Source organism: Sphaerodactylus townsendi, linkage group LG12, assembly GCF_021028975.2.
Source record: "Sphaerodactylus townsendi isolate TG3544 linkage group LG12, MPM_Stown_v2.3, whole genome shotgun sequence".
In the NCBI taxonomy this organism is placed as follows: Eukaryota; Metazoa; Chordata; class Lepidosauria; order Squamata; family Sphaerodactylidae; genus Sphaerodactylus; species Sphaerodactylus townsendi.
The window spans coordinates 21,843,818-21,870,209 of NC_059436.1; the positions used below are offsets into that span (position 1 = coordinate 21,843,818).

At 48.7% G+C, this 26,392-nt stretch overlaps 1 protein-coding gene across 1 annotated transcript; it reads left to right on the forward strand.

Annotated features, from left to right (window-relative positions):
• Nucleotides 1-4,182: 4,182 nt before the first annotated feature.
• POU2AF2 (POU class 2 homeobox associating factor 2) lies at nucleotides 4,183-26,392 on the forward strand. The gene is made up of 6 exons (XM_048513345.1): nucleotides 4,183-4,285; nucleotides 9,408-9,560; nucleotides 17,545-17,654; nucleotides 22,399-22,441; nucleotides 24,147-24,445; nucleotides 25,992-26,392. Exons 2-6 carry the CDS (start codon nucleotides 9,503-9,505, stop codon nucleotides 26,376-26,378), a joined length of 897 nt encoding a protein of 298 aa, XP_048369302.1. The 5' UTR covers nucleotides 4,183-4,285; nucleotides 9,408-9,502; the 3' UTR covers nucleotides 26,379-26,392.

Below are 26,392 nucleotides of genomic sequence, written 5' to 3' on the forward strand. Positions count from 1 at the left end.
CAGCCAGAGGTCTTTCACATTGCCTACTGCCTGTTCCTTTTCAACCAGAGATGCTGGTGATTGAACCTGGGGCCTTGTGCATGCCAAGCAGATGCTCTGCCACTGAGCAACTGGCCCCTCCCCTCCCATGCAATGCTATCAGATGTCCCGCAAGAACCTCCCAGAAACTAAATTTTAAAGCTGAAAATTATGAATGACAACACAGAAATCGATGCAAATTGCTGTAGGCAAATCCCAGACAGCTGCCTGTGTTAGTGACAGATCTCAGAAGCTAAGCAGGGTTAGCACTTGGAAGGGAGACCATCGAGGACAACTATGCAGAGGAAGACAAAGGCAGGCCACCTTTGCTTCTTACTTGCCTTGAAAGCCCCTTACTGGAGTTCCCATAAGTCAATTGCAACCTCACAGCACCTACACATGTAATTAAGTTTGTCAGATAACCAAAAGTATAAACATTGTCTTGACTTGTCAATTGATAGAGCACAGGCTGTTGCGGAATAAATGCATACTTCCAGTGGGACAGAGGATGCAGCCATGGGCAACAGACAGGGATGCCCATCTCACAGAATGATCGCCCATATGAGCACTTGGGTGTTGTAAGCTTGCCCCTTTTTTCATTAGTGTAATTTTGGAGGCTCAGTGGCAGAGCATCTGCACAGCACGTTCCCAGGGCCCAGGCTCAATCCCTGGCATCTCCAGTAAAAAAAAAAAGACCTGCCAAGAGGTGTTGTGAAAGATCTCTACCTGAGATTGTGGAAAGCCACTGTCAGCCTGAGTAGACAATAGCGGCTTTGAGGGACTGATGACCCAGTTCAATATAAGGAAGCTTCCTGTGTTCATGGGAGATGTTTACCAAGCTGCCACATGTTGGATTCTGCTCACTTTTCTGCTGGCATGAGAGGGAGTAAGAGAAGTCTCTTCCAATTCTTCTCCCTGAAGCAGTTTTGCCCAGGGTGGTTTTTTGTTTGTGTGGGCCTTACAACCCCCAGAAAAGCCTTTTCGCAGCTCAGACCTAACCCCGTCTCCGTCTTGTGCCAGTGGAGAAGCGGACAAGGTCCAAACCCCTTGTCACATGGAAGCATGAAACAACTGTATACTGAATCAGACCCCCAGTCCATCAATGTCGGTATTGTCTACTCTGACTGGCAGCAGCTATCCAGGGTCTCAGACTGAGCTTTTTCATACCACCTACCTAATGCCAGATCCTTAAATGGAGATAGCCAGGATTGAACTTGGGACCTCCTGCATGCCAAGTAGGAGCTCAAGCCACAGCTGTTCCCCACCCCTGAACATCTGAGAACTAAAACCAGTTGCCTTTTTAAAGGCTGAAAAAGAGAGAGAGAGACCTTCTTTGGTTTGCTCTGCCCTTCGGATTCTAATCTTGCCAAGAATTCTCATTCTTGCCTAGCTCCTCTTGCTGACACACTTGTAAAGGGGTTCTTAGGGCAGATGTTTCTTTCGATCTGCCTGAAATGCTCCACTTCTGGAACACTGCTTGCATTCAGCTGTGGGGGCTTTCCAGAGAGCAGTTTTGTTTTTTAGCTTCTCTGTGAAATCTGACAACAGGTAGAAAAATGTCCTTTGTCCTGCAACATGATCTGTGTTATGCTGCACCGCAGTTGGTCGTCGCCCCAGAGAAGGAAAATGATGTGGGCATTTGTGTAAGCAATCTGCTTTTTAAAGCAACCCATAATATAAGCCATGCCCTGGCAGCTGTAACTTGCTACCAATACAAAGTACACACCCACTCTTTTCCTGTTCATCCACCTTGCAGTTTTAGGCTGAAAGACAGTGTCATTCTGCAACAGTTGGCAAAGAATCCTCCTTTGCTTATTCAGAGATTGAATCTTCACCCTGAGAAGGTGCCATTAAAAAGAAACCCCCATACATATTTCAGCTTTGTTTTCAAGTACAAGGCGAGACACAAAATGGGCTCATCCTTTATTATTTTGTTTTCCATTAGGAAATTCCCAGAAATTTGACCAAAAAGACCATCGCGTCCTGGTGAAGTTGAGGCTCTTTTCTGAAGTATGCTTAGAATAAGCTTTCAACCATACCTGGCTTCTAGAATGTCTTTGAAACTCCCTGGCAGAATTGCTCCCTCGATTAAATATTTTATCCTGCAGTCTAACTGTGTCCTTAGGTAATGTCAACAGTAGCCCACATAAAGGCCATTGACACACTTGTGATGATCTTTGCATTGAAGAAGAAGACAATGGCTTAGGATTTATACCCCGCCTTCCTCTCCTGTAAGGCATCTCAATGTGGCTTACAAACTCCTTCTGTTCCTCTCCCCACAAAAAGACACCTTGTGTGGTAAGTGGGGCTGAGAAAGTTCAGAGAGAACTGTGATAGGCCCAAGGTCACCCACCAGGCTTCATGTGGAGGAATAGGGAAACAAATCCAGTTCACCAGATAAGAGTCCACAACTCAGGTGGAGTGGGGAATTAAACCCGGTTCTCCAGATTAGAGTCCACTGCTCTTAACCATTCTACTATGCTGAGCGCGCATTCATTCCCTTTGGTTTGATTTCTGGTTACGCACACATTTTCCCCTGTTTGGAACTCACTGAGCTGTCAGATCAGATAATCCCTGTGGTTTCTGAAATTTGTTAAGGTGCATTTTTTTCTCCCTTTACAGGGAAAGCAAAGGAGATCACTGTGCAATAAGGTTTCTTCAGGTTTTCTCACTCCTCCCCATCTTCCCCTGCACACACAACAGTAGTTTCTTCCACTCTTCAGCCCATCAGTTCAAAACAATCAGAGGGGCTTTTTCTTTATTTCAACACTGAAGGTCTATCACTGGAGTGATAGACCGTTGAAATTGACATGACATTGACATGGTGTAGCAAAGCAACCCTACCAAAGATGGAAACAGGGGGAAAAAAGTGGAAAACAACCTCCCCAAATGGAAGGAAATGGTGGGCAGGAAAAATGGCAGATAGAACATAAGAACATAAGAACTAGCCTGCTGGATCAGACCAGAGTCCATCTAGTCCAGCACTCTGCTACTCGCAGTGGCCCACCAGGTGCCTTTGGGAGCTCACATGCAGGATGTGAAAGCAATGGCCTGCTGCTGCTGCTGCTCCTGAGCACCTGGTCTGCTAAGGCATTTGCAATCAGAGATCAAGGAGGATCAAGATTGGTAGCCATAGATCGACTTCTCCATAAATCTGTCTAAGCCCTTTTTAAAGCTATCCACGTTAGTGGCCATCACCACCTCCTGTGGCAGCATATTCCAAACACCAATCACACGTTGCGTGAAGAAGTGTTTCCTTTTATTAGTCCTAATTCCCCCGCCCCCCCCAGCATTTTCAATGGATGCCCCCTGGTTCTAGTATTGTGAGAAAGAGAGAAAAATTTCTCTCTGTCAACATTTTCTACCCCATGCATAATTTTATAGACTTCAATCATATCCCCCCTCAGACGTCTCCTCTCCAAACTAAAGAGTCCCAAATGCTGCAGCCTCTCCTCATAGGGAAGGTGCTCCAATCCAATAGGATTGGTTAGGGACACTTTGCAATGGGAGAATCCCTTGTAAATAAAAAAAAAACTGCAGGAAAAACCCAAAGTGAAGCAAACAGCCTCAGGGTTAGTAGTGCATGAACAAATGGCCAAAGACAGGAGGTAGCCATGTTGGTCTGCGGTTGAATTGCTAGATTTGAGTCCAGTAGAGGAGACCAACCAGAGTCCAGTAATGGAGACCAACTTTCTAGAGTCAATGCTCCCTTTGTCAAATACCATCTGACTCTCGGAAGCTTGTGCGTGCATAAAGTACTGTCAAGTTGCAACTGACTTATGGTGACCCTGTAGGGAATCTTGTTGATATCTAAAGTGCTATCAGACTGGAATCTGACCCATACAAAATCATTCTGGGCTGCCCTTTTCATCCTTCAACATCCCAGACTCCTAGTGCTTTAAGTGCAAGCGGGCCATATCGAGAGCGTTATTCTTTTATCCTTAAATGGAAACTTTTTTTTCTTTGCCCCTGAAGCATCCTTTCGGTCCAGTGAAAGAGCCTTTTCACCCTGCTCCCTCGCTGATCATGCAAATTGCATCCAAGCAGACATCAAAGGATTTGCATGTACACAAATCCCAGGCAAGCCATTTTGAAGGCACGGCCTAAATTGTGGGGAAAGGCCATTTGCGCCAGGCTCATCTGGAACCCGACTGGGGCACCATGCTCAGAAGCTCCACTCTCAGGTCCCAACCTCCTGGAGGCTTGCTGGGGAGGAAATCCCACTGAATACAGAAGGGGAAGCTGCCATCATTAATCATGGAGACTGGTAGGTGACGCTGTCCACATCTGTGATGCCTTTGGTGAATGATCAGTCTTAAAAGGGGATTTACTATCTCCATCGATAATATGGGAAGTGGGGGGCCCCATGGTGGGGTGATACTTCTTAAGGACATCCAGGTAGAGAATGAAGCAGCGGCTGAAATGCATTCTGGGAAGCACAAATTGAAGCCACTTTATCTGCCATGACTTTGAATCCCGTTCCCTCATTTAATGGGATGCCTTGGCTGTCTAACCTAAAACAAGCAATTCTGTTTTCTACTGTTCAGTAATATAACTGCTTTGGGGCATCCACGGTTATCCTAATTTTTAGTACGCATTTTCACTGTTGTGAGCACTGAGAAATTCTAGGGTCAGCACTACCTGAATTGGTTCCCTTGGGAGAAGAGAGCACTGGGGGACTATGACTTTTTATAGCATTTGCTGTATTTGGTGCTGGAGTGCCGTCAAACCGCAGCCAACTTATGGTGTCCCCATAGGGTTTTCAAGACAAGAGAGAAACAGAGGTTGTTTGCCATTGCCTGCCTCTGTGTAGTGACCCTGGACTTCCTTGGTGGTCTCCTGTCCAAGTACTGGTTAGGAGTGACCCTGTTTAGCTTCTGAGTTTAGATGAGACTGGGCTAACCTGGGCCATCCAGGTCAGAGCAGAGATATACATAGGTGGTTTCCCATTGCCTGCCTCTGCATAGCAATCCTGGGCTTCCTCGGTGGTCTCCTATCCAAGTTCTAACTAAATGGACTGACCCCCATTTAGCCAGATCAGGCCATTGGAGAAGAGACTGCTGGAGAAACACTGATGCTGGGAGCAAGCAGAGCCAAACAGCCCTTGCGGTACAGGCAATGCAACTTGAGCCATTTGGCTTTATGGTTGCTGGGTCACCCCCCCCCCCCCAAGCCACTGCTGAGTAGCTAAATCCAGGTAGACAAACTCCTGAAGATTTGGGGATGGAGCCAGGGGAGGACAAGGACCACAGTGAGGACTAATGACCTAGAATCCACCCTCCCAAGCATCTATTCTCTCCAGGGGAACTGATCTCTGTAGTCCAGAGATGAGCTGTAATCCTGGGAAATCCCCCGGCCCAACCGGGAGGCTGGCACCCCTAGCTTGTGGCTATGGCCCAGGTGTTAGCTGAACAGCTCCAGTCCCACGGCCAGCTCTCCAGAACTCCTGGAATTATAACTGATCTCCGTAGTGCAGTGATCAGTTCCTCAGGGTGGAAATGGCTGCGATGAAGGGCAGAGGCCTACCAGAAGAAAATGGCGCCTGGGGCAATTTTTTTTGCGCCCCTCAGGCCTTTGAGAGGGGGGGGGTGCTGGCCACTGCGGCTTCCGATAGAGGTGGGGGTGGCAGCAGCTGGCGCCAAGCTGAGAGCCTGCCGCAGGCCTACTTCCCGCCCGGTACCGGCTACTGTCGGGCCGGTCCCCCCTCCATCGGAGGCTGCATACCTGCCAGAGGGACATGTGCAGGCTCCTTGACCACAGTTTGATCACATGGGGTAAGGCTCAATGTTGCGGCCCCCAAGTGATCAAATGGGTGGCACCACATGTCCTTCTGACAGGTACACCCCTGTTGAAGGATGAACTTTATAGTATCATATCCCACTGGGGTCTCTCCCTTTCCAAAATTCCACCATCTGAGGCCCTACATGCAAATCACCAGTAATTTCCCAAACTGGAGTTGGCAACCTTATTGCCCTTCCTACAAACCCAGTCTGGTCTTACAACAGGCCACACGGAGCGGCATTTCCATCACTAATCCGCAAAAAAGGGGCTCGATTTGGAAAGGTAAATCAGAAATTGAAAAGATCAAACAATCCTGTCCTGGGCCTCGGGTGTTTGTTTTCGCCCCGGAAACGCTCGTCTTTTTGTGTTTTCAGAAGGATTAAGCCAGACTTCATGTTCGCATTTGTAACATTTGACTAAAAGCTCTTTCTGAGCCCACGCTGGCAGCCACAGGTGCAGAATCCATCCCAGGGCAGAGGGCAGAGGCAGAATTGAAAGGCGAGCTGCCTCTTTATTCTAGGCTGGCAGCAGGGGCCTGAGGGTTGGGCGCACTTCAAAAGCAAAACATAAAAACATACTGCAAGTTGAAAAGCCAGACTCCCAAGAGGCAGATCGCACTGATAAGCATTTTAGGGGCTGGTGGTCGTGGAGAGAAAATATCTTTTGTTTTGGGCGTTCGGTTCTCTCTGCAGGGACAATTCTATGCAGGAAGACGAGCGGTGTGTGGCGCAGTCGCATGTTTCATTGATAGATGCACCGCCCTCCGTTCTTATGTGTCCTTTCAAAGGTAGCTCCTGCTTATTTAAAATTTCAAACCAGTTTTCTGTTGCAGGAAAAAGACAAAAAAAAATTACAAACACAATTCTCTGAAAATAGCCAAAGACCAGAGAGAGATTTTGTTTCTTTAAAGAAAAATAAAAAAAATGGCAACAATCAGATAGCAGGTTTTGCAACTGTGAGAAATAGTAACAAGGACGAGTGGCAAGGGAACAGAACCGTGGAATCCGGAAGCCCTGGGTTCAAATTTTACCTCTGCTTGGAGCTCAGGACGCTGCCTCAGGGTAAAAAGCAGCTCTGAGGGTCCATTTGAGGGCATGAAAATGATGACATTTAATGCTGCTCTATGGCCCCTTCCGCACATGCAGAATAATGCACTTTCAATCCACTTCCAATGCACTTTGCAGCTGGATTTTACTGTGCAGAATAGCAAAATCCACTTGCACACGATTGTGAAAGTGGATTGAAAGTGCATTATTCTTAAGGTGACCAGATTTTCAGCTTTTTAAAGTGAGACGCGCGCACACCCACAGGAGCACAGTGCCTTTTGGGGTGCTCCCCCTGTTTCCCGCCCTGTGACCGGGCGGGAAACCGGGAGCCTTAAAGGCAGTGCGCCCCGCGTCGCTAGGTGGAGGTTGCCACACTTGGGCGCTCCCCTGTTTCCCGCCCTGTGACCGGGTGGGAAAAGGGGAGCGCCTCAGAAGGCAGTGCGGCAGCCTTCCAAAAATCGGGAGATTTAAAAAACTCTGCGGGACGCGGGACAAATTGCTTAAAAGCGGGACTGTCCCGCTAAAAGCGGGACGTCTGGTCACACTAATTATTCTGCATGTGTGGAAGGGGCCTAATTAAATGAACCAGGCCACCAAAATCAGTTGTCCACTCCAACCGGCAGCAGCTGTTCAGGGACTTACAGAAGCCTTTCACATCACCTCTTGCCTGTTCCTTTTAATTGGAGATCCAGGGATTGAACACGGGTCTTTTTGCAGGCCAAGCAAATGCTCTATCACTATGCTACAGCTCCTCCCCAAGGCAGGGATAATGTTAGAGCAGGGCAGAGTTACCCCTTCAGCCCCAACCCCAGTCCAAATTGTGAGTATATAGCTGTTGTTCACTAATCAAAAGCACTTAGGAGATCCATGCATGGGTGTCAAACTCGCGGCCCTCCAGATGTTATGGACTACAGTTCCCATCATCCCCTGCCAGCATCATGCCGCGAGTTTGACACCTGTGCCAGAATTCACGGCACCCCTTCTTCCCTATTTTGCCCTCAAAACAACACTATGAATGTGTGTGTAAGTGGCCCAAGGTAACCCACTGAGGCAGAGGCGGGATTTGAATCTAGCTTTCCCTGATCCTAAGCCAGTAGTGGTGGGTGGGATATAAATTTAATAAAATAAAAATAAGCCAACACTCAAATCACTACTTCACACCAGATACAATCTGTGAGAAATTTATGTGCGTATTATACAGTGCTGATTTGATGTTCTAGTAATATTGAAAAATGCATACATTTTACAGGAACATTTCAGTGCAAGGAAACAGAAAATGGCACGAACAGAGAACTTGACAGTCTGGTTTTAGAATTATGGACATATAGAACTGAAAGGTACCTCAAGGGTCATCTAGTCCAGTCCTCTGCACAATACAGGAAATTTACAATCTTTGCAAAAGGGAGAGTTGAAATCAAAATGGGACTTTGGGATTAAACAGGGTGGATAAATATGAAACCACCCTTAGCTTTTATTTGGCATGCTGCTGTGGAGCTAATTTTCACAGAAAGGAGATGTTTAAGTCTTCAAGCGACAAAGGAACATGAAACCAAGCAGACTGTGTGAACCCACAGATCAAATGTTAGAGAAGCGCAATTCGCTTTGTGAGGGCCAAGATATATGTTTACAGTCCCGCAGACCCAACTTGTGTTTCCTGCAGACATACTGCAGCTGTAACTTGAGAAAGAAGGCAGCCCAAATAAATGTCTTTTGTTAGCTTGAGAGAACAACAGTGAAATCAGTGAAATGCCAGAGTGCACAACATGGTATAGCCTTACGATGAGTAGCATGTGGACGTTTATGTTATATTTGGCTGAGTTCCCATTCATATTCCTATCACGGCTCTGGCATTTTTTTTCACATGAGGTTCTAGTCGATCTGCAATGAAAAAGCAAAGCGCAGATATATTATGTATTCAAAAAACACATATGAAGAAAAAACATGAACTTATTTTAAATAATAAGAAATTGGGCTAGGTGAATGTGGTTGCAGTTTATATAAACAACTTACATACATATATATTGTGGAAGAATTAAAAGACCTGGAAGGAAGATACCTTATTTTGAAGATTAGGCTTCTAGGAAACAAAATCTACACATTAGCCACAATTTATGTCCCCCCAAATGCGATAAGAATTTTTAATGAGAAAAAAATAAAATCTATATTAGATTTTCAAAAAGAAGAAATAATTATGTTTGGTGACATGAAAACAGTAATGGACACAAAAAGGACAGATTTTAGGCCATTCATATTAATCAATACAATCTTCATTTTGTCCATTTTACCCAAGTGTTGCAGCATGGTCTAATAATTTATCTTCTTCTTAAATGATGCTCCTTTGATTTTATTTCTTATTTATGATTTTAATTAATTCTCTTTAGAATTAGATGGAGATTTTCTATCAGGTTCCGTCCCAGTTTCTTTGGATATATACTCAGCTGATAATTGTTCTGCTGGTTGTTTTGCTTGTCCCATTGTAGCAATTGTTCTTTTACCCTCAGGTAACGCAACTTCCAAAGTGAATGGAATTCTCCAACTATACCTTATTTCTTTCCTTTGCAGAATTTGTCTTAAGAAAACAGAATTCCTCCTTTTTATCAAAAGACTGGTAGGGAAGTCTTGGAAGATCTGAACTTCTTTTCCTGCCATAAGCGGGGATGCAAAACTTTGAGGAAGAAATATCCTTTCAGCAATGGGAAGCTTTACAGGCAAAAGGTATAAAATTTATAGCCCGCCAAACATTAGGAGAAAATGGATCAAAATGTTCTATTGGTGGTACATAAAAGGATATAACTCCTACTGGTTCCTATCTTTTTCTCTAATTGTACAACTTTGTATCTAATTCTTGGTCTTTCGCCATTCCATAACACTTGTGTATTTGATTCAGCCATTCCTTCAAAGTCAGATGCCATGGAGTTTTGTGGTGTCCACCTGCCTCCCTGTTTGTCTTCCTCACCAGCGTAACTTGGGGGGATGGCAAACATGCCAGTATGGCCCCAAATCTGTCCTAAACCTCCCCACCACACACACACACACATCAGGATTGGGCTCTAATATCTTCTTTGTGCTTCATTAAACATTTCAAAAATATTTTAGTCTTCTAAAATTGATTTTATTGTTTTAGTCTTCTAAAATTGATTTTATTATTTCTGTCTTCTAAAATTGATTTTTATTTTTTATTGATTTTATATCCTGAAAGGGATCAAAATTTTCCAATTTGTTCCATTATATGTTGCTTCGTTATGGGTTTGAAACTGTCAGTACCACCTCATCAGTATAGCTTTTCATTTTAAATTGTTGTCCATCCACTTCTTGTCTGATCTTAGTAGCCAGTACTTCTGGCACGAGAATAAATAGAGTGGAGATAATGAACATCCTTGATGTGTTCCTCTGGTCGCACCGCACCCCCACTCCTCATCCCCCTATGAGTCACGGGTCATGAACTGTCTGGCTCAGTCACCAGGCGCAGGGACAATGGTCTTGCCCCCAGGTGAGGATTAGGCTCAGATGCTTACGCTCCTCTCCGCACGTAGCTAGGTGAGATCATGCATCACATGATGATCTCCCGACCTCCCGCTCTCCCGGAACTCCCTCCATTCCTCCCCTCTACACGCCCCCAATAGAATCACAATAAAAGGTGCCAGGAACCAGCACGCGGGAGACTCGCTAGGAACACGGAGCTCCGCGCTCCCGCTGCTGGCGATCTCCACCAGATGTTATCTCCGCGTCTCGTCTCGTTCTTGCGCTGACCACGTGGCTCGACTACAAGCTGGTGCCGAAACCCGGGAATCCTCGAACCTCCACCCTGCTCACCGTCGCCTGGGAAAGGGCCGCGATACCGAAGTCCGCTGGATCGGCGCATCCAGGGACCACCGTTTCGGTATCGCCTGTCCTCTGGATCGGCGCATCCAGAGACACGCGTCCTAGGACACTCTCTCGTCCGGCGGAACACCCGGTGAGTATGGGAGCTTGCAAAAGCAGGGCTTATGACAAGCACGTTGACGAACTGAAAGCGTTAGCGAAATGCGGCAGGGTCCCCGTAAAGAGAAGGGAGCTGCGCAAATTGGTTGAGGAGATTGAAGCTCAATGTCCATGGTACCCAGAGGGGGGGACATTGAATCTTAAGGACTGGGAAAACATCGGGCGCACTCTTCGCACAGAGCCTCGCGCGCCGATGTCACTGCTACTGACGTGGAGACAATGTTATGTCGCCATCAGCCTGCAGACCTATGGCTCCCTTGCCGTAGGCGCCCTCCTTCGATCTTTCACCTTCAATTTCAACCCCGGAATTTTCTCTATCCGCTAAATTGGACGCCTGTCCTCCTTCTGCCCCCCTTGCTCCTCCGCCCATTTCAAATTCTCGCGGCTCAGCCGCCTCCCCTTGTTCGCCTTCATTTTCCGAAGCTACCGCGACCTCCGTCCAAGCGCCCGCGTAATGGCGCTGGGTTTCAAAACTTTCGCAGAGCGTATTAGCCACGATCTGCAAAGAAACCCTAACGGAAGACGATGCCGATATTCGCGCATTGTGCCCCGTCCACTTCACAGATACCGAAGGGGAGGGTGGCATTGTTCGGCGGGTTGTCGAGTACCGCCCTTTAAGCTATAACATCCTCACTGAGCTCCGCAAAGCGATGCGAGACGTAGGAATCACTAGCCCCTACGTGAGAGGCATGCTGGAGGCAATCGCGAGGAATCACCTAATGGTTCCGGACGACTGGAAAACCACCTTTCGCGTGCTCCTGAGCCCTGCACAATTTGTGATCTGGGAAAGCGAGTTCCGCCAGCAATGCATCAACAGGGGAGCCGCCTCCGGCGGTGCCTACACAGCCGCTCAGCTTTACGGTTTCGATGCTTTCGCCAACCCCAACGATCAGATTGTCCTGCCTGAGGCCACCCTTACGGTCACCTCTGAGTGCGCCTATAAGGCATTTATCAAGGTCCCCAATTCTGGCCAGCCCACCCAGAGCTTCTCCGCCATACGGCAAAAGCCCCAAGAACCCTATGCCGAGTTTGTGAGCAGGCTCCAGGAAGCTCTCAAAAGGCAGGTAGATAGCGAAGAGGCCCAAACGAAGCTCCTCATGCGCCTCGCTAAAGAGAACGCCTCCACGGAGTGCCGCAGAGCAATCACGGGCCTGGGCAAAGATCCTGAACTGGCCGACATGCTTAAGGCTTGCCAGGACATCGGATCTTCCGCCCACCAGCTAGCGCCTCCTCGCCGCAGCACTCTCCACCGGCGGGAGACAGCCTCAGGATGACTGCTTTAACTGCGGCAGACCCGGACACTTCCGAAGGGAGTGTAGGCAGCCCGGTGGGGGGGCCTACCACCCCGGGGAGGCGGGTCCTCCCCCAGGAGGAGAAGGCCACCTAAAACCCGGTGCCCACGATGCCAGAAAGGCTTCCACTGGAGAAACGACTGCCCGCCGGGAAACCCCCGCCCGGGCATCTCCCCAGCCCAGGACCAAGGAGGAGAGTACTAGAGCAGACCCAAACACCAAGGCCCCTGCCAAAACCACCCCTCTCGTGGCATCTCGCCGCATGCACCCAGCCTATCTCCTTTAAGTTCCCCCACGAGGTTCTTGTCGCCCCAACCCAGTATGGCGAACCCATCCCTACCGGGACTATTGGGCTAGTGCTGCCAAAGACCTCTGCCGCTGAACAGGGACTGTTCATAGTCCCCGGAGTGATCGACTCCACGCACTAAGGACCCATCCATCTCCAGGTCTGGACAAACATCCCACAGGAATTGCCTGCCGGAGCCAGCTGCGCCAGTTGATTCTCTTGCCCCATGCGTTGCCAGCTGCCGACCCCAATAAAGGCTACAAGCCCCAGCAGCCAACATGGCGCAGCCCACACCACCATCGCAGCGGTGGAGACGCCTATCGGGAGCTCCCGCCCCATACCTGGAGCTCGCCATAGAAGGATGTATGTTCAAGGGCCTGGTGGACACCGGCGCTGATGTTACCGTCATCAGAGCAGCCGGTGGCCCGACCAGTGGCCGCACTCAAGGCTTGCCCGCACATCTGGGGGGTGGGGAGACAAACCCAGCGAGACGGAGCATCCGCCAGCTCACGGTCAACAGCCCAGGACTTCGAGCGGCAGCTCACAGTCCGCCCATCGTTTTAGACATCCATGTCAATCTCTGGGGAAGGGACCTCATGAGTCAGGTCAAAACGACTTTGGTCTGGGATGGGTAAAGCCATCACAGATCATTGATCCCAATTGTGCCTTCCGAAATTTACTTTCTAATTTCCGTAAGGAAACTGTTTCCCTCTCCCCTTCTCTTCTCCTTCTGTTTTTCGACCAGTAAAGGCGGGAGGGCCAATTGGCTGACTGGCCCTCCCTGGATTAAAATCTGGGCCCGTCCTGGTACCACAGCACTGCCAGGACAGGCCCCAGGTTAAAAAGGGGCTGCCACCATTATGCCCCTAATACCCAAACCTGTTTGGGTTATGGCTGCCCAGCGCCTGGCAACTTTACCAATACCACGTTCAAAGCCAGGCGCTTAGCCGAAACCGCCTTAAGGAGCGGTCTCCGGGCGGCAATTCCCCAAGATAATTCGATCACAAATTTCGCGCCACTCCAGCCTTCCTGCATTAGCCACCAAGGTCACGGTAAGTGCAACTCCCTTGCAAAGAACCCCCCCCCCTTTTTTGTGTGTGTGCGAGGATCTGCCTCTAATCGCCTGATTGCTTCATTCCCCGGATGCACCCATCCCCCCAAAAAAGGCGCTTCCAAAAGCCCCTTTTGTGTTGCTGATTAAGCATGCATACCCACAATCCCCCCAAGACCCGCCTGTCCCCTCCCCTCGAGGCTCGGACCCTCGCCTTGACGCACCCTGATGACGCTCTGAAGCCAATTCCCACCAGGGTCGCCTACCTCCTGCCCTCCCTGTCAAACAATTAAAGAAAGAGGAGTAGGCGGCCCCCAGTAGGATTGCATTAAAAGCAACCTTCACGCAGGCTGCAAAACAAGCCTTCTTATATTAAACTCTAAACCCCAACTCAAACAAAAAAACTCGATCTTGATCTCCCGCCACCCGCTCTAGAACCGAGCCTGGCGGGACCCGGCCCCCTCCCATAACCTGGGGAAGGGGGTGTGTTTCAGTCCTTCTTCCTACAGGTCCCTGTGGACTCCGCCTCGCCATGACAGGCCAGCCCATGGAATGGCGCCAGGAGGAAACCAACCCCATCCCGGAGATGGAACACATCTCTCTAAAGGATCCCGCCCAGCGGTCTCAACAGGAACGCCGTTGCCAACGCCCAAAGACCCGAATGACCTGGGGAGACGTCAAGGCGACCGCCAGCCAAGCTCAAGAGCTGCTGCGCCAGCAAGGCCACCCTGAGACACCCGAGAACCTCTGTGCCGCTCTCTTTGCAATCATCACTGCCAACTCAGCGGCCACCATCCTTTGCCTGCTCTGCTGCCTCCTGCCAACGGCAATCGGCCACCCCCTGACGAAGCTTTTACCAGACCAACATCTGGGAGCAATTCGCCGCCGCTGCCAACGTCTCGTCCTTTTGCCTGGGCCAGTACCTAGGAGTCGGGAGCTTGCTAAGCTCCTGCCTGCTCCCCGTCTGCAAAGCGCCCGGAGACTTCCTAGCGGAGTCTGGCTTAAGCCCCTTTATGAATGCTTCGTCCATCAAGTACTCTATGAGCGCTGACTGGGGACCCGTCGTCCAAACCCTCCCGGCCGGCGCTCTCTCCCTTGTCACCAAGACTGTCGCTAATCACGAGTCCAACACCTGCGCCCGCATCTCCGGCGCGACGAGACGGGGAACCGACCCGGGCCCATTCACCGGCTCGGCCAACTGGAACTGCACACGCACGGAGGACATTCCCCCCGCGTACGGGAACATCTTGCTCCCAAAGGGTTGGTTCTGGACTTGCGGGGAGAGAACTTTCAACTACATCCCTGCTCGGCTCTCTGCCGGGACTCTTTGTTTCCTTAGTCGCCTCACCATCGTCCTGCCTCAGGCTCCACCCCAGGAGCCCAGGCGCCGCCGCCGCCGCTCCGCTCTGCCCCTCGACCCCTCTTGCCGGAGCGATGCGGTTGCCCTCTCGAAGCGGAGTTCGTCTCCCTCGCAACTTCCCTAGTGGGAGTTCCCGGACTCACTTCTTACAACGCTAAGACCATTGGCCGGCTGGCCTGTGCCCTTGCGAAGTCCATCAACTCTACTTCCATTGCTCTGGATGCTCTGGCCTCCGAGCAGCAGGAACTTCGTCAAGCGACCCTAGATAATCGTGCCGCTATTGATTACTTATTGCTATTACATCACCAAGGTTGTGAGAATGTACATAATATGTGTTGTTTTAATCTTTCTGATAACTCTCAATTGATTCATATGAAAGTGCGTGAATTGCAAAAAGTTGTATCCAGTTTAAAGTATGATGTATTGCCCAATTGGTGGTCAGCCCTCTGGAGCTGGCTGCCGGGAGGATGGTTGAGTGCCATCATACAGCTCTGCATTGGTTTGATTGTATGCCTCATCGTCGGGTCTTGTATCGTTCAATGTGTATCTAATATTGCCTGTAACGTGTGTAAGAAGCCCCTCGACTTTCCCCTGCCCCGCAACCAAGTTCTAATGTTACACAAGCAGCTCAGTCAGCTTGACCAGACGGCGGAGGAGACAAGCGTCCCTTTAAATCACCCCCTAGCATTTCGGTCCCCCTTCTAAAATGTAAAAAAGGAGGAGATGTAGTAATGCACTGCTGACCCAGCAGCACCGTGGTAGAACGTTGGCACACCAGCGGACCTACGGCCTTCTGGTCGCACCGCACCCCCACTCCTCATCCCCCTATGAGTCACGGGTCATGAACTGTCTGGCTCAGTCACCAGGCGCAGGGACAATGGTCTTGCCCCCAGGTGAGGATTAGGCTCAGACGCTTACGCTCCTCTCCGCACGTAGCTAGGTGAGATCATGCATCACATGATGATCTCCCGACCTCCCGCTCTCCCGGAACTCCCTCCATTCCTCCCCTCTACACGCCCCCAATAGAATCACAATAAAAGGTGCCAGGAACCAGCACGCGGGAGACTCGCTAGGAACACGGAGCTCCGCGCTCCCGCTGCTGGCGATCTCCACCAGATGTTATCTCCGCGTCTCGTCTCGTTCTTGCGCTGACCACGTGGCTCGACTACATTTGAAACTGTCAGTACCACCTCATCAGTATAGCTTTTCATTTTAAATTGTTGTCCATCCACTTCTTGTCTGATCTTAGTAGCCAGTACTTCTGGCACGAGAATAAATAGAGTGGAGATAATGAACATCCTTGATGTGTTCCTCTTTCAATTTGAAATCTATCAGTTAAAACTCCATTTATTAATATTTTTGCACATTGTTTTGTATAAATACTTTGTACCAGTTCATTAATCTGGAACCACAATTTCTATTTCAAAATGTCTTCAATTAAAAAAAAGACTAGGCCATATTATCAAATGCTTTTTCTGCATTCTGCATTCTGCATAAAAAAGAAACACTGCTTTTTTCTTCTTTTTCATGAACTGTATTGTGTTAACAACAAAATAGATGTTACCCTTCATATATCTTTTAACCTGTCTGATCCTCATGGATTAATCTTGTTATAAATTTCCTTAATCTTTGTACACTTACTGAATTTAAAATTCTATTGTCTATATTTAACAGCAAAATTGATCTATAAGACTGTGGTAACGATGAATCATTACCTTCTTCACGAATCAAAGTTATGTGAGCTTCTTGCTACAATGATGACAATACTTTCTCTTTACTTATGGGTCTTTTTTCCCCTGTTCCTTTATGTCTTGCAATATTTTTTGAATTGTAATGTTTTGTTTCACTATATCCCTATATTCATATGTGAACTTCTCAGTATGTATTCCTTTTATATACTTTTCCATTCTGTCTTCTGTGGAAACTACTGGATTGTGATCTGCAAAAATCTTTGGTTGTATATTCACAGTCTCTAGATTGATAATTAAGGATTTAGATATCCAACACATATCCGTCCTTGAATATGACTGATGTCTATCTGAGAAAAAAAGGTATAGTTTCTAGTATTTGGACTTTTTAATCAGCCATGCATCTTCTAACTCTAGCATTAGTAAACATATTTTGGGAAAACCTGCCTGCTTTGGATTTTTGGGCAAGCAGCAGGTAGCCATGCAGGAGGAGGAGGAGGTGGCAGTGGAGGCAGCAGCGGCAAGGGCATACCTATAAAAATGTGGGGAAGGGACAGCCGAATGTGCCCCCCAAGTGACATTAGCAAATGGCGCCTGAGGTGTTGACTCCAGGTATGCCCCTGCCTGCACAATGCAGGAAATTCACAATTAACCCCTCCCCTCCCCTAGTGACCCCTGTTCTCTGCCCAGAGGAAGACAAAAAACCTCCCAGATCCCTGGCCAATCTGAATTGTCCCCTTTGTGGAAGGGCTGTGCCTTGGTAGTAGAGCTTCTGCTTGCATGCAGAAGATCCCAGGTTCAATTCCCGGTATCCCTCATTAAAAGATCCTGACATCGGGAGATGTGAAAGTCTTCAACCTGAGATGTTGGAGAGCCACTGCCAGTTTTTGTAGACAATATACTGACCTTGATGGACCAAGGGTCCGATTCGGTATAAGCCAGCTTCATGTGTCTGTGTGTCCATTTGAGTTCAGGGCCACCTTAGTTACCTGGCCTTCCTTTGCTGTCACCTGCTCATCCCTTCTTTCTCCCCTTCTTTAGTCCCTGCAGATTACAGCAAGCGAGTTTATCAAGGCGTGCGGGTGAAGCACACGGTGAAGGATCTGTTGGCAGAAAAGCGATCAAGGCAGACGAGTGGCTCACGCTTCAATGTAAGTGGGGTTTTCAGAACAAGAAGGCATCCCTCAAAAAATGAGCCTCTGGCTTCAATGGGTTAAACATACTTGGTTACTTGAATAGCCCAGATTAGCCAGAACTTGTCAGAACCTGGAAGCCAGCAGGGTTGCGATATATCGAGGGACGAACAAGTGCAAACCACTGTGCAGTTGCTGTAAGTAAAGATACAACATGTGCGTGCCAACTCACTACAGATGTTTACACAGATGCAGAGGTGGGATCCAGCAGGTTCTCACCAGTTCCTGAGAGTGGGTTACTAATTATTTGTGTGTGCCGAGAGGGGGTTACTAATTGGGTCTACTTTTCCGTTAGAAATTCCATTAGGTCCAAAAATCATAAAGTCCTGTTGTTTCCTATGTGGCTGGTTAGCGAAGGTAGAAAACGGGATAATTCTCCCTGTTGGGCTGTTTTAAAAACATGTTTTAGAAATATGGTAAAGTTCCTTGTTTAAGGAAAGTATCCTTCTTTTGATTTCTAGAAACAAAACTAAGTACTTGAAAGTATTAAGTATTTGTCAGGCAGTCAATTAGAGGAGAAGTAGTTGTTTCTGTTGGCAGTAGACGATAGGACTTGCTATAATGAGTTTAAATTATGGACAGAAAGATACCAGCTGGAAATTAGGAACTTTTTTTTTACAGTAAGAGTTTTTTACAGTAACAGAGAAATTATTAATACCCCGCCCCTGGAATGCCCAGCCACGCCCCTGTCGTGCCCCGCCCAGCCCCACTGGCGCTACGCCACTGTTTGAATCCCACCACCATGGGAACCTGTTACTAAAATTTTTGGATCCCACCACTGCACAGATGCGCTTTGTTATAAATGAGTGAGCACACACACACACGATGTGGCATGCCTCCGAAGATGCCAGGCCTAGATGCAGACAAAATGTTAGGAGCAAAAACCAACAGGCCACAGCCATACGCTCCGGAAAACCCGCAACAACCAGTTGTTTCCAGTCATGAAAGCCTTCGACAATACAAAGTTAATCTTTACAACAACCCTGCAAGGTGTTCGTTTTATCATAATCTTTGCATTGTAGACAGGATGGGAGGAGTGTGGACTAGACCCGAGCACTTTGCCTAAGTCCACTGGGATGAGCTTCCTTGTTCGCTCAGACTTGCCACTGTTCTCAAGAAAAAAGAGAGAGGTAACAAAACAGATAACTTAACCCCAAAGCAAACAGCAGGTGAGCAGGGCCCAGCCCAGACACCCAATGTGGTGGGCGCCGCCCTTTCCTAGGAACTGGTCTTTGGAGCCTGTTCAAACCCTCCTGCTTGGTCAAACACAAATCTCTCCGCAGCAGCTGTGTGCATCTAGCATCCGCAAGGGCATTTGGGGCCACTGGCTGGTGACTGAGCGGCCAGAGCTGCCAAACAGTAACTATGATGGCCCACTCTGTATTTTCCAAAGAATCGTTCTATTTGCATTATGACACATGCATTGTTTGCATTTTTGATTTAGTGTGTGTGAGAGGCAAGGCAGAGGGGGGCTCCCAGTCGACTGCTGGAGACCCTCACCTCCCTTTGCCTCCCTGTACAGCCAGCCTCGTCTATTGCAGCAAAGCCAGAGGTTCTGTAAAGAGGAATAGGTTGCTTGGGAAAGAAGCTTTTGTGAGCCAGAGTTCCCCTTCCCAGATGTATGGAACATCCATACATTCATATATGAAAATATGTAGCATCAGAGGAAGGGGGGATAGCATAAACACTGCTGTCCAAGCACAAAGGAATGCACGAGGCAGAGTTGGCCATTCAAGCTTCACCTACTAGTATTATGGGGAGAGAACATGAAGGTATTCTGGACTTCTGTTCCTGTTCCCCTTTTCAACACATTAACAACAGGAAACCATGACAAGGAGAAGGTTTTGTGTCACACTTTGGCTCTTTGGCAGACCCCGAACTTGGGCAGACCCCGATCTTAAGTATCCAGCAGTGCCCGTGCCAGATTTGTGTCTACTTTGCTGATAACTGGCAGGGCTATGCAAATACAGATGGGCTGTGTTATCATTACAAGAGGCTTCGCTCACCAGGTGCTTGACCGGGGCTGGGACGGGACTTGGCAAGCAAATGCAGCCTTTTGCTGAAGCCAAACCCTTTGGGCTCAAAGAACTGCTAAATTCTTACCAGCTGGCACTGTGGCTGTAGCAATCCCCCCACCCCCCCAAGAGGGCTGGCCAGACAATTCAGGCACATTGTAGGTGTTCCCCACAAAGCTGCCATGCAGGAAAATGGGGAGATGGTCATGTAAGCCACTTTGAACCTCCTTACAGTTGACAAAAGCAGGGTATAAATGCAAACTCTTCTTCTCTCCTTGATGGCACTGGGCAGTTTGCAGTTAGGAGCACAAATGATGGAGAAGAAGAAGAGTTTGGATTTATGTCCTGCCTTTCTCTCCTGTACGGAGACTCAAGGCAGCTTACAAACTCCTTCCTTTCCCCTCTCCACAGCAGATACCTGGTGAGGTAGGTAGGGCTGAGAGAGTTCAGAGAGAACTGTGGCTGGCCCAAGGTCACCCACCATTTGCCACAAGAATCGCTCTGTCAAAATCTGGGTTTGCGGCAGGGAACTCTGACAGATGTTCCAGCTGCTCCACGTTTAGTCCCAGCCAACCCGAAGAAACCTAGGAATTGAAAAGGAGCCCCCCTCAGTCTGGGTGCTTGAATTGGTTTCAATGCAGCCCCCCCTCCCCCAAAAGCCCATCCTTGAACCTCAGTCTTTTCATTTGTGAGCCGCAACCTCACTCGGAACGGAGGAGCCCTCCTGTGCCCGTTTCCACGAAGGCGGCTCTGGGCCAGGTGGCAGCTAGGCACGCCAACCAAAAGGAAGTCTTGACACTGGCAAATTTTAATTCAAATCTAAACCTCTGAATTTGGTTGCTTGCCACGGCAGGAACCTCCTGTTTGCAGTATGCAAACTGGAGGCTTCTACGCTGCCACTCCAGGATCATAACCGGGAAAGGTGGGTGGGGGCTTTTCTTCTCTTGCTGGTGTTTTTTGTTTTTGTTTTTTGTGTTCAGCAAGGGGCAGAATTAGTCTGGAGAAGAGACTTGGCTCTAAAAACAAAGTAGGCCCCTCCACCGTCACCCGCAGTTTCAGCCAGCACTCAACTGGACTTGCTTGGTTGCAAATATTCGTTCCTGTTTATTCTGCTCCCACTGGGGAGACGGATCAGGTAGGCAGCGTTGTGGGAGGCAGTTTTGCATCCAATCCCCGTTGCCTCATCTTCAAGTATCCATCCATCAATCCATCCTCAAAGCCCGAATTCCGCCCTTCTCAGCAGTGACTAGAAAAAGACCCCCGAGCATCGTCATGAGGAAGAAAGGGCAGGTTGAGCTCTCAGGACCCCCCATTCAGTTTAATGGGGACAAAATAAACAAGTTGCAGTCAGCTTGAGAGGAGGGGGTGGGAAAGAATCCTGCACCTGGCATCACGGGAGCAAAGAAAAGGTCTGTGAATGCCCCCGTGTACTTTCTCGTACATAATGGCTGCCATTCAGCCATATGGGAAAAAAAGAGAAGCCCTGGAGAGTGCTGAGGAGCCCAGTGCTGCCTTCCATTTGGAGGGATGGTACCAAAACACGAGCCATCATTCTAGCCTGTTCGTCCTCATGTTACCACGGGGTAACGGGTTCAAATATTTAAGCCAAAAAGCTCAAGCTGACAATGAATAAAATCAAAGAAATTTTTATTTAAGCCAACAACGGGCAAGTTAGCGTCAGAGGAGCCACACTAAAATGGCTGCAGTTTCTTACTTTTATAGGATAAAGACAGGTTACATCAAAATGGCAGAAAAGAATACACCCCAAAATGCCCTCATCATCAATCAATCACGTAGAAAGGAGGAGATTTTCCCTTTCCCCAAAACATTTGGGGCAGGCTAAAGCCCTTATTGGAAGATGTCAGTATTTCACCCCTTGACATTTGGTGAACTAAGGCCCTGTCTCACCTTATCAGTATTGTTCTTAGCTGCCCTATTTTCCAGACAAAGAGCCTAAACATTCAGCCATGTTCCTAACTCTGTATCAGAAAAGGGCAACCTCAAGGTACCGTCAGAGACATTGAGACCTCAAAAACAACTTGGTTCACAAATTCTACAGAAATGAGATCAAGGGGCATTCTTTCAGGGTTGTTACAATTCTGGTTAGCAGCAGTGAAAGAACAGTAAGCAAGAAGGCCAGCATGATTCTTTGGTCGGCAGCTTTATGGTTGCCATCACCCCATTACAGGAAAACTAATGGGGGAAAGGAGAACAGCTTTACTTATAGATAGAATTAAAACCCTTTACCCTATCTCTGCGCCTACACTCATGTGCACATTTTGTTAGTTTACAGTTCTCAACAACAGTCTTGCTCACTTGGAAGGGAGGGAGCACAAAATAGGAAGGATGAAATCTGTGGTTTACTTCTTTGCATTTGCCCTCTGCTCTGGGGGCCCATTCCCTGCCTTGGAACCCCCAGAAAAGCATCCCATTCCGAGGCAGGAGTCCCACTTCTGTGCAGCTACACTGACTGTAATTGCAATTTTTGAGGGAAGAGGGAATTGTGAGCAGACCTGGAGGTCCACCAGGGTGGAAAAATTCTTAATGGCCTTTATAGCCTGCATCATTCAGGGGAAAGCACCCAAGCTGGGCTGCAACAACGGCCCTTTCTGCACAGATCTCCTAAAAACATTTGTCAAGTCAAATTTGCTAGAGATGAGTGGCTGAGCTCTTCTTTTCCCCTTCAGGGCAGCGTCACAACCACGCAGTCATCGTTTCTCCCGCTTGCAGGTAAGCATATTTTTTTAGACAAATACCCCCGTTTCATTTCCATCCCATCCTTCTTTTCAGGTGGCTGGCAGCTTTTGGGGTGGGGGGTGATGGGGAAGGTGGAGTCTAGGGAGGGGAGAGCCCTCAGCCATATACAATGCCAGCGAGTCAACCCTCCAACTCAACTATTTTCTCCGTGGGAACTGATCTTGATTGTTAATTGTAATACCGGAAGTGCTCCAGGCCCCCCCTGGAGATTGGCAACCCTTGCCCCTTCACACCTGACAAGATAGATAAAGCGAAGCGACAGGGTCACCTGGTAAGCTTCATGGTTTCAGGGCTCATCAGTAAAGCTCTGAACTTGGGTCTTTTTCATATACTGTGGAATGCAAGGCCCAAACATCATTCCTTTGGTTCTGGTTTGTGCATATACAATCACAGAATCATAGAGTTGGAAGGGTCCATGGAGGCCATCTAGTCCAATCCCCTGCTCAATGCAGGATCAGCCTAGAGCAGCGATTCTCAACCAGGGTTCTGTGGTACCTTGGGGTGCTGTGAGCATGTCCCAGGGGTACCGCAGCAACACTACTGGCCCCTCTCACTTTTGTGGTGTCTCCCGCCGGCACCAGCAAGGATATGGAGCTAGCCCAGGGGGCAGGGCCTGCCGCAAGGTCAGCAGCCACTTCCCACCCCCCACCCCCCATGCTTCCCTTCACCCGGGGGGGGGGGGTGGCAAGCAGGGGAACTGGGAGGGGAAGGTGGCAGGAGGATAGCAGGGGTACCATGAGGTCAAGGTTGGAAAACACTGGCCTAGAGCATCCCAGACAAGCATTTGTCCAGTCGCTGCTTAAAGACCACCTCCCCCAAGTGAGGGAGAGCTCACCACCTCCCTAGGCACCCAGTCCCACTGTTGCACAACACTTCTTGTAATTTTTTCCCCCTAACATCCAGTCGGAGCCTCTCTGCCCGTTATTACAAGTTCTCTCCTCTGCTGCCAACAGGAACAGCTCCCTGCCCTCCTCTAAGTGACAGCCCTTTAAATACTGCGTGTATGTATACACAGCTGGATCCCATCCCATACATAGATACAGTCTCATATAGATAGCAAGAAGCACATAATCCCCTTCCTGCACGGAAGTGAAGGCATTACAGATAAACAGAAGGTTATATATCTTTTAAAACAGCCACAACTACGAGCTGTTGGAAGCGGTGGTTAAATTTTTAAATGGTGTTATTTTAACTCGTCAGAAGTTGTAAAGGCTGTTATTATCTTGCAATGTTAATGTTAAACTATTTATATGCCATTAAAGGTATTCGAAATCAAAACTGATAGTCTCATGTGTCACAAAAGAAACATTTCTTCTTTATTTCTGAAACCAGACTCTGATCTGGAGTACTGGGTTTGTATCCCCACTCCTCCACATGAAGCCTGCTGGGTGCCCTTGGGCCAGTCCCAGTTCCCTCCAAACTCTCTCAGCCCCACCTGCCTCACAAGGTGTCTGTTATGGGGAGAGGAACGGAAGGAGTTTGTAAGATGCTTTAAGACTCCTTGCAGTTGAGAAAAGCAGGGTATAAATCCGAACTCGTCTCCTTCCTGTGAGGCTCCTGGAAAAAAAGAAATCCTCCAGGCATGCATGTTTGAATGTGTATTTGGAGGCATGCGTATTCAGCTCAGCTCCTCGTCAATTTCTGATCTGGCACTAACTGATTTGTCCGTTGCTGAAAGGGTCTCCGGCTCTGTCTGGCTACTACGGGGTTCGGCGGTCCCTGGTGGCAGATATGGATTTACAGAGCACTAAGCCGATCGCCAGCGAAGTCTACACACCGTCCCTCCTAGCAAAGCCCTTTGCGTACGAATCGCACGGGGTTCAGGGCTATCCTTCTTTGCTGGACACCTATTTCAGTGACCAATACGGGGACCACCGCATCACCCCAGTGACCTCTGGCACCACGTCCCTCTTCGGAGCCTCGCCGTTGCCTTCTGTCGTGCCATCTTTCCCCAGTGACTCTTCACATTTTTTGAGTGTAAGTAGAGCACCTCAGCCTTGTGCGGGCTGAAGGAACAGGTTTCTTTGTGTTTACTCAATGCAAAAAACAACTACAATTCAAAAAGTAATTACCCTACGCCTCATATCAGTAAGTGGGTACAACTGTTCCAGGACTGTATTGTATCAGGTTGTTTGGATGGGAGACCCCCAAGGAAGTCCAGGGTTGCTATGCAGAAGTAAGCAATGACAAACTACTTGTGTTTATCTCTTGCCTTGACCTCGATGGCCCAGGCTAGCCTGTTCTTGTCAAATCTCAGAAGCTAAGCAGGGTTGTCATGGTTAGGCTGACCAGACGTCCCGCTTTGGGCGGGACAGTCCCGCCTTGAAACAACTTGTTCCACGGGTTTTTTCCAACGTCCCGGGTTTTGGAAGGCTGCCGCACTGCCTTCTGGGGCGCAAGGCAGTGCGGCAGCCTCCCGCAAGGCCGCAGGAGCGCACGGCCTTCTGGGGTGCTGCCGTTTCCTGCCCTGTCACAGGGCTGGAAACGGCAGCGCCCCAGAAGGCCGTGCACTCCTGCGGCTTCACTCGGCCGCCCACCCGCCTATCCTGGTTTGCGAAGGTGACCATCTGGTCACCTTAGCCATGGTTAGTACTTGAAGGGGAGAAGACCAAACAAGGTCAGGGTTGCTTTGCAGAGGCAGGCAATGGCAAACCACCTCTGCTTATCTCTTCCCTTGAAAACCCCATGGGGTCGCCCTGTTTGTCCCTAACATGGATAGCTCAGACTAGCCTGATCTGCTCAGATCTCAGAAGATAAACGGGTTCAGCCCTGGAATACCAAGGTCACTATGCAAAGGCAGGCAATGGCAAACCACCTCTGCAACTCCTGCAAATCCTACCAGGTCGGATACTACCGTGTTTCCCCAAAAATAAGACAGTGTCTTATATTAATTTTTGCTCCCAAAGATGTGCTATGTCTTATTTTCAGGGGATGTCTTATTTTTCTGTGTTCTGTTAGCCAGGCATGCTTCCAAACAAAAACTTTGCTACGTCTTACTTTCGGACTTTTGCTACGTCTTACTTTCGCACTTCAGCAAAACCTCTACTACGTCTTATTTTCAGGGGATGTCTTATATTCGGGGAAACAGGGTACATGGTGGCAGCTTCTATCAATCATGTTGTGTCCCATCAGACTTAATTCTCTCACACTCACATGAGGACCAAAGGGGGATTTTTATACCCCTTACAGCAGTTCCTCGCAACGCTTTTCAAAACTGAAAATAGTTATACTCTTGTGCATGTATCCTACGATGCTTCAGGAATAGCTCCCAGGGATAGTGCAATAAAGCCATAGGGAAAATCAAGCCAGAAGACAACATAAAACTCAGGAAAGGTAAATTAAATAGAACAATTTAATGCAGCATGAAACAGACACAGTCTTAGAGCAGAGCCATCTTTTGAGAACTCAGCATTGATTGGGGAGAAGCAGAAAATCTGATTATTTTTTTAATGGCCAAAAAGCTAGTTGCTTTGGGAGGCCTCCTCTTCCCACCATTCAAGATGTGCTTTGTTTTCGTCCTCAGGAGCAAGCCCTGCCCGACAGTCTTGGCCAACCGGATGTCTGTCCCGACTCCCTGCAAACTTCTTCCGCTCCAGGTTGCCTTTCCTCCCATGAGCCGGGAGGGCCTTCCCAGTTCAGGAATCCCAGCTGGAATCCCCCCCTTGCTGGAACTCAGTCCTACTCCCTGCACGCTCTGGAAGACGCCCACTATACCTCCAGCTACTCGACTGGCTCCCCGTACCCCTTCTCATCTTTTATGACTGTGGCCAACGATCTGACACCCAAGATAGTCCATGCCGTCCCAGAGGAATCTGCAGACACCACTTCTCTCCACGACAGCAGCTCTCTCTGGCCAAAGGAAGATGGCAACCCACTTTGGGGGTCCTATGAATGTCGACGGACTTTCTAAATGGGACTGGCAAT

Excerpts from the sequence above, each read along its gene's own strand:
- POU2AF2 (XM_048513345.1), top strand. The coding sequence starts at position 9,503 with ATGCAAAACTTTGAGGAAGAAATATCCTTTCAGCAATGGGAAGCTTTA. Across the intron at positions 9,561-17,544 it reads GGAAGCTTTACAGGCAAAAG|TCCCTGCAGATTACAGCAAG; the intron begins GTATAAAATTTA and ends CCCCTTCTTTAG. Across the intron at positions 17,655-22,398 it reads CGAGTGGCTCACGCTTCAAT|GGCAGCGTCACAACCACGCA; the intron begins GTAAGTGGGGTT and ends TTTCCCCTTCAG.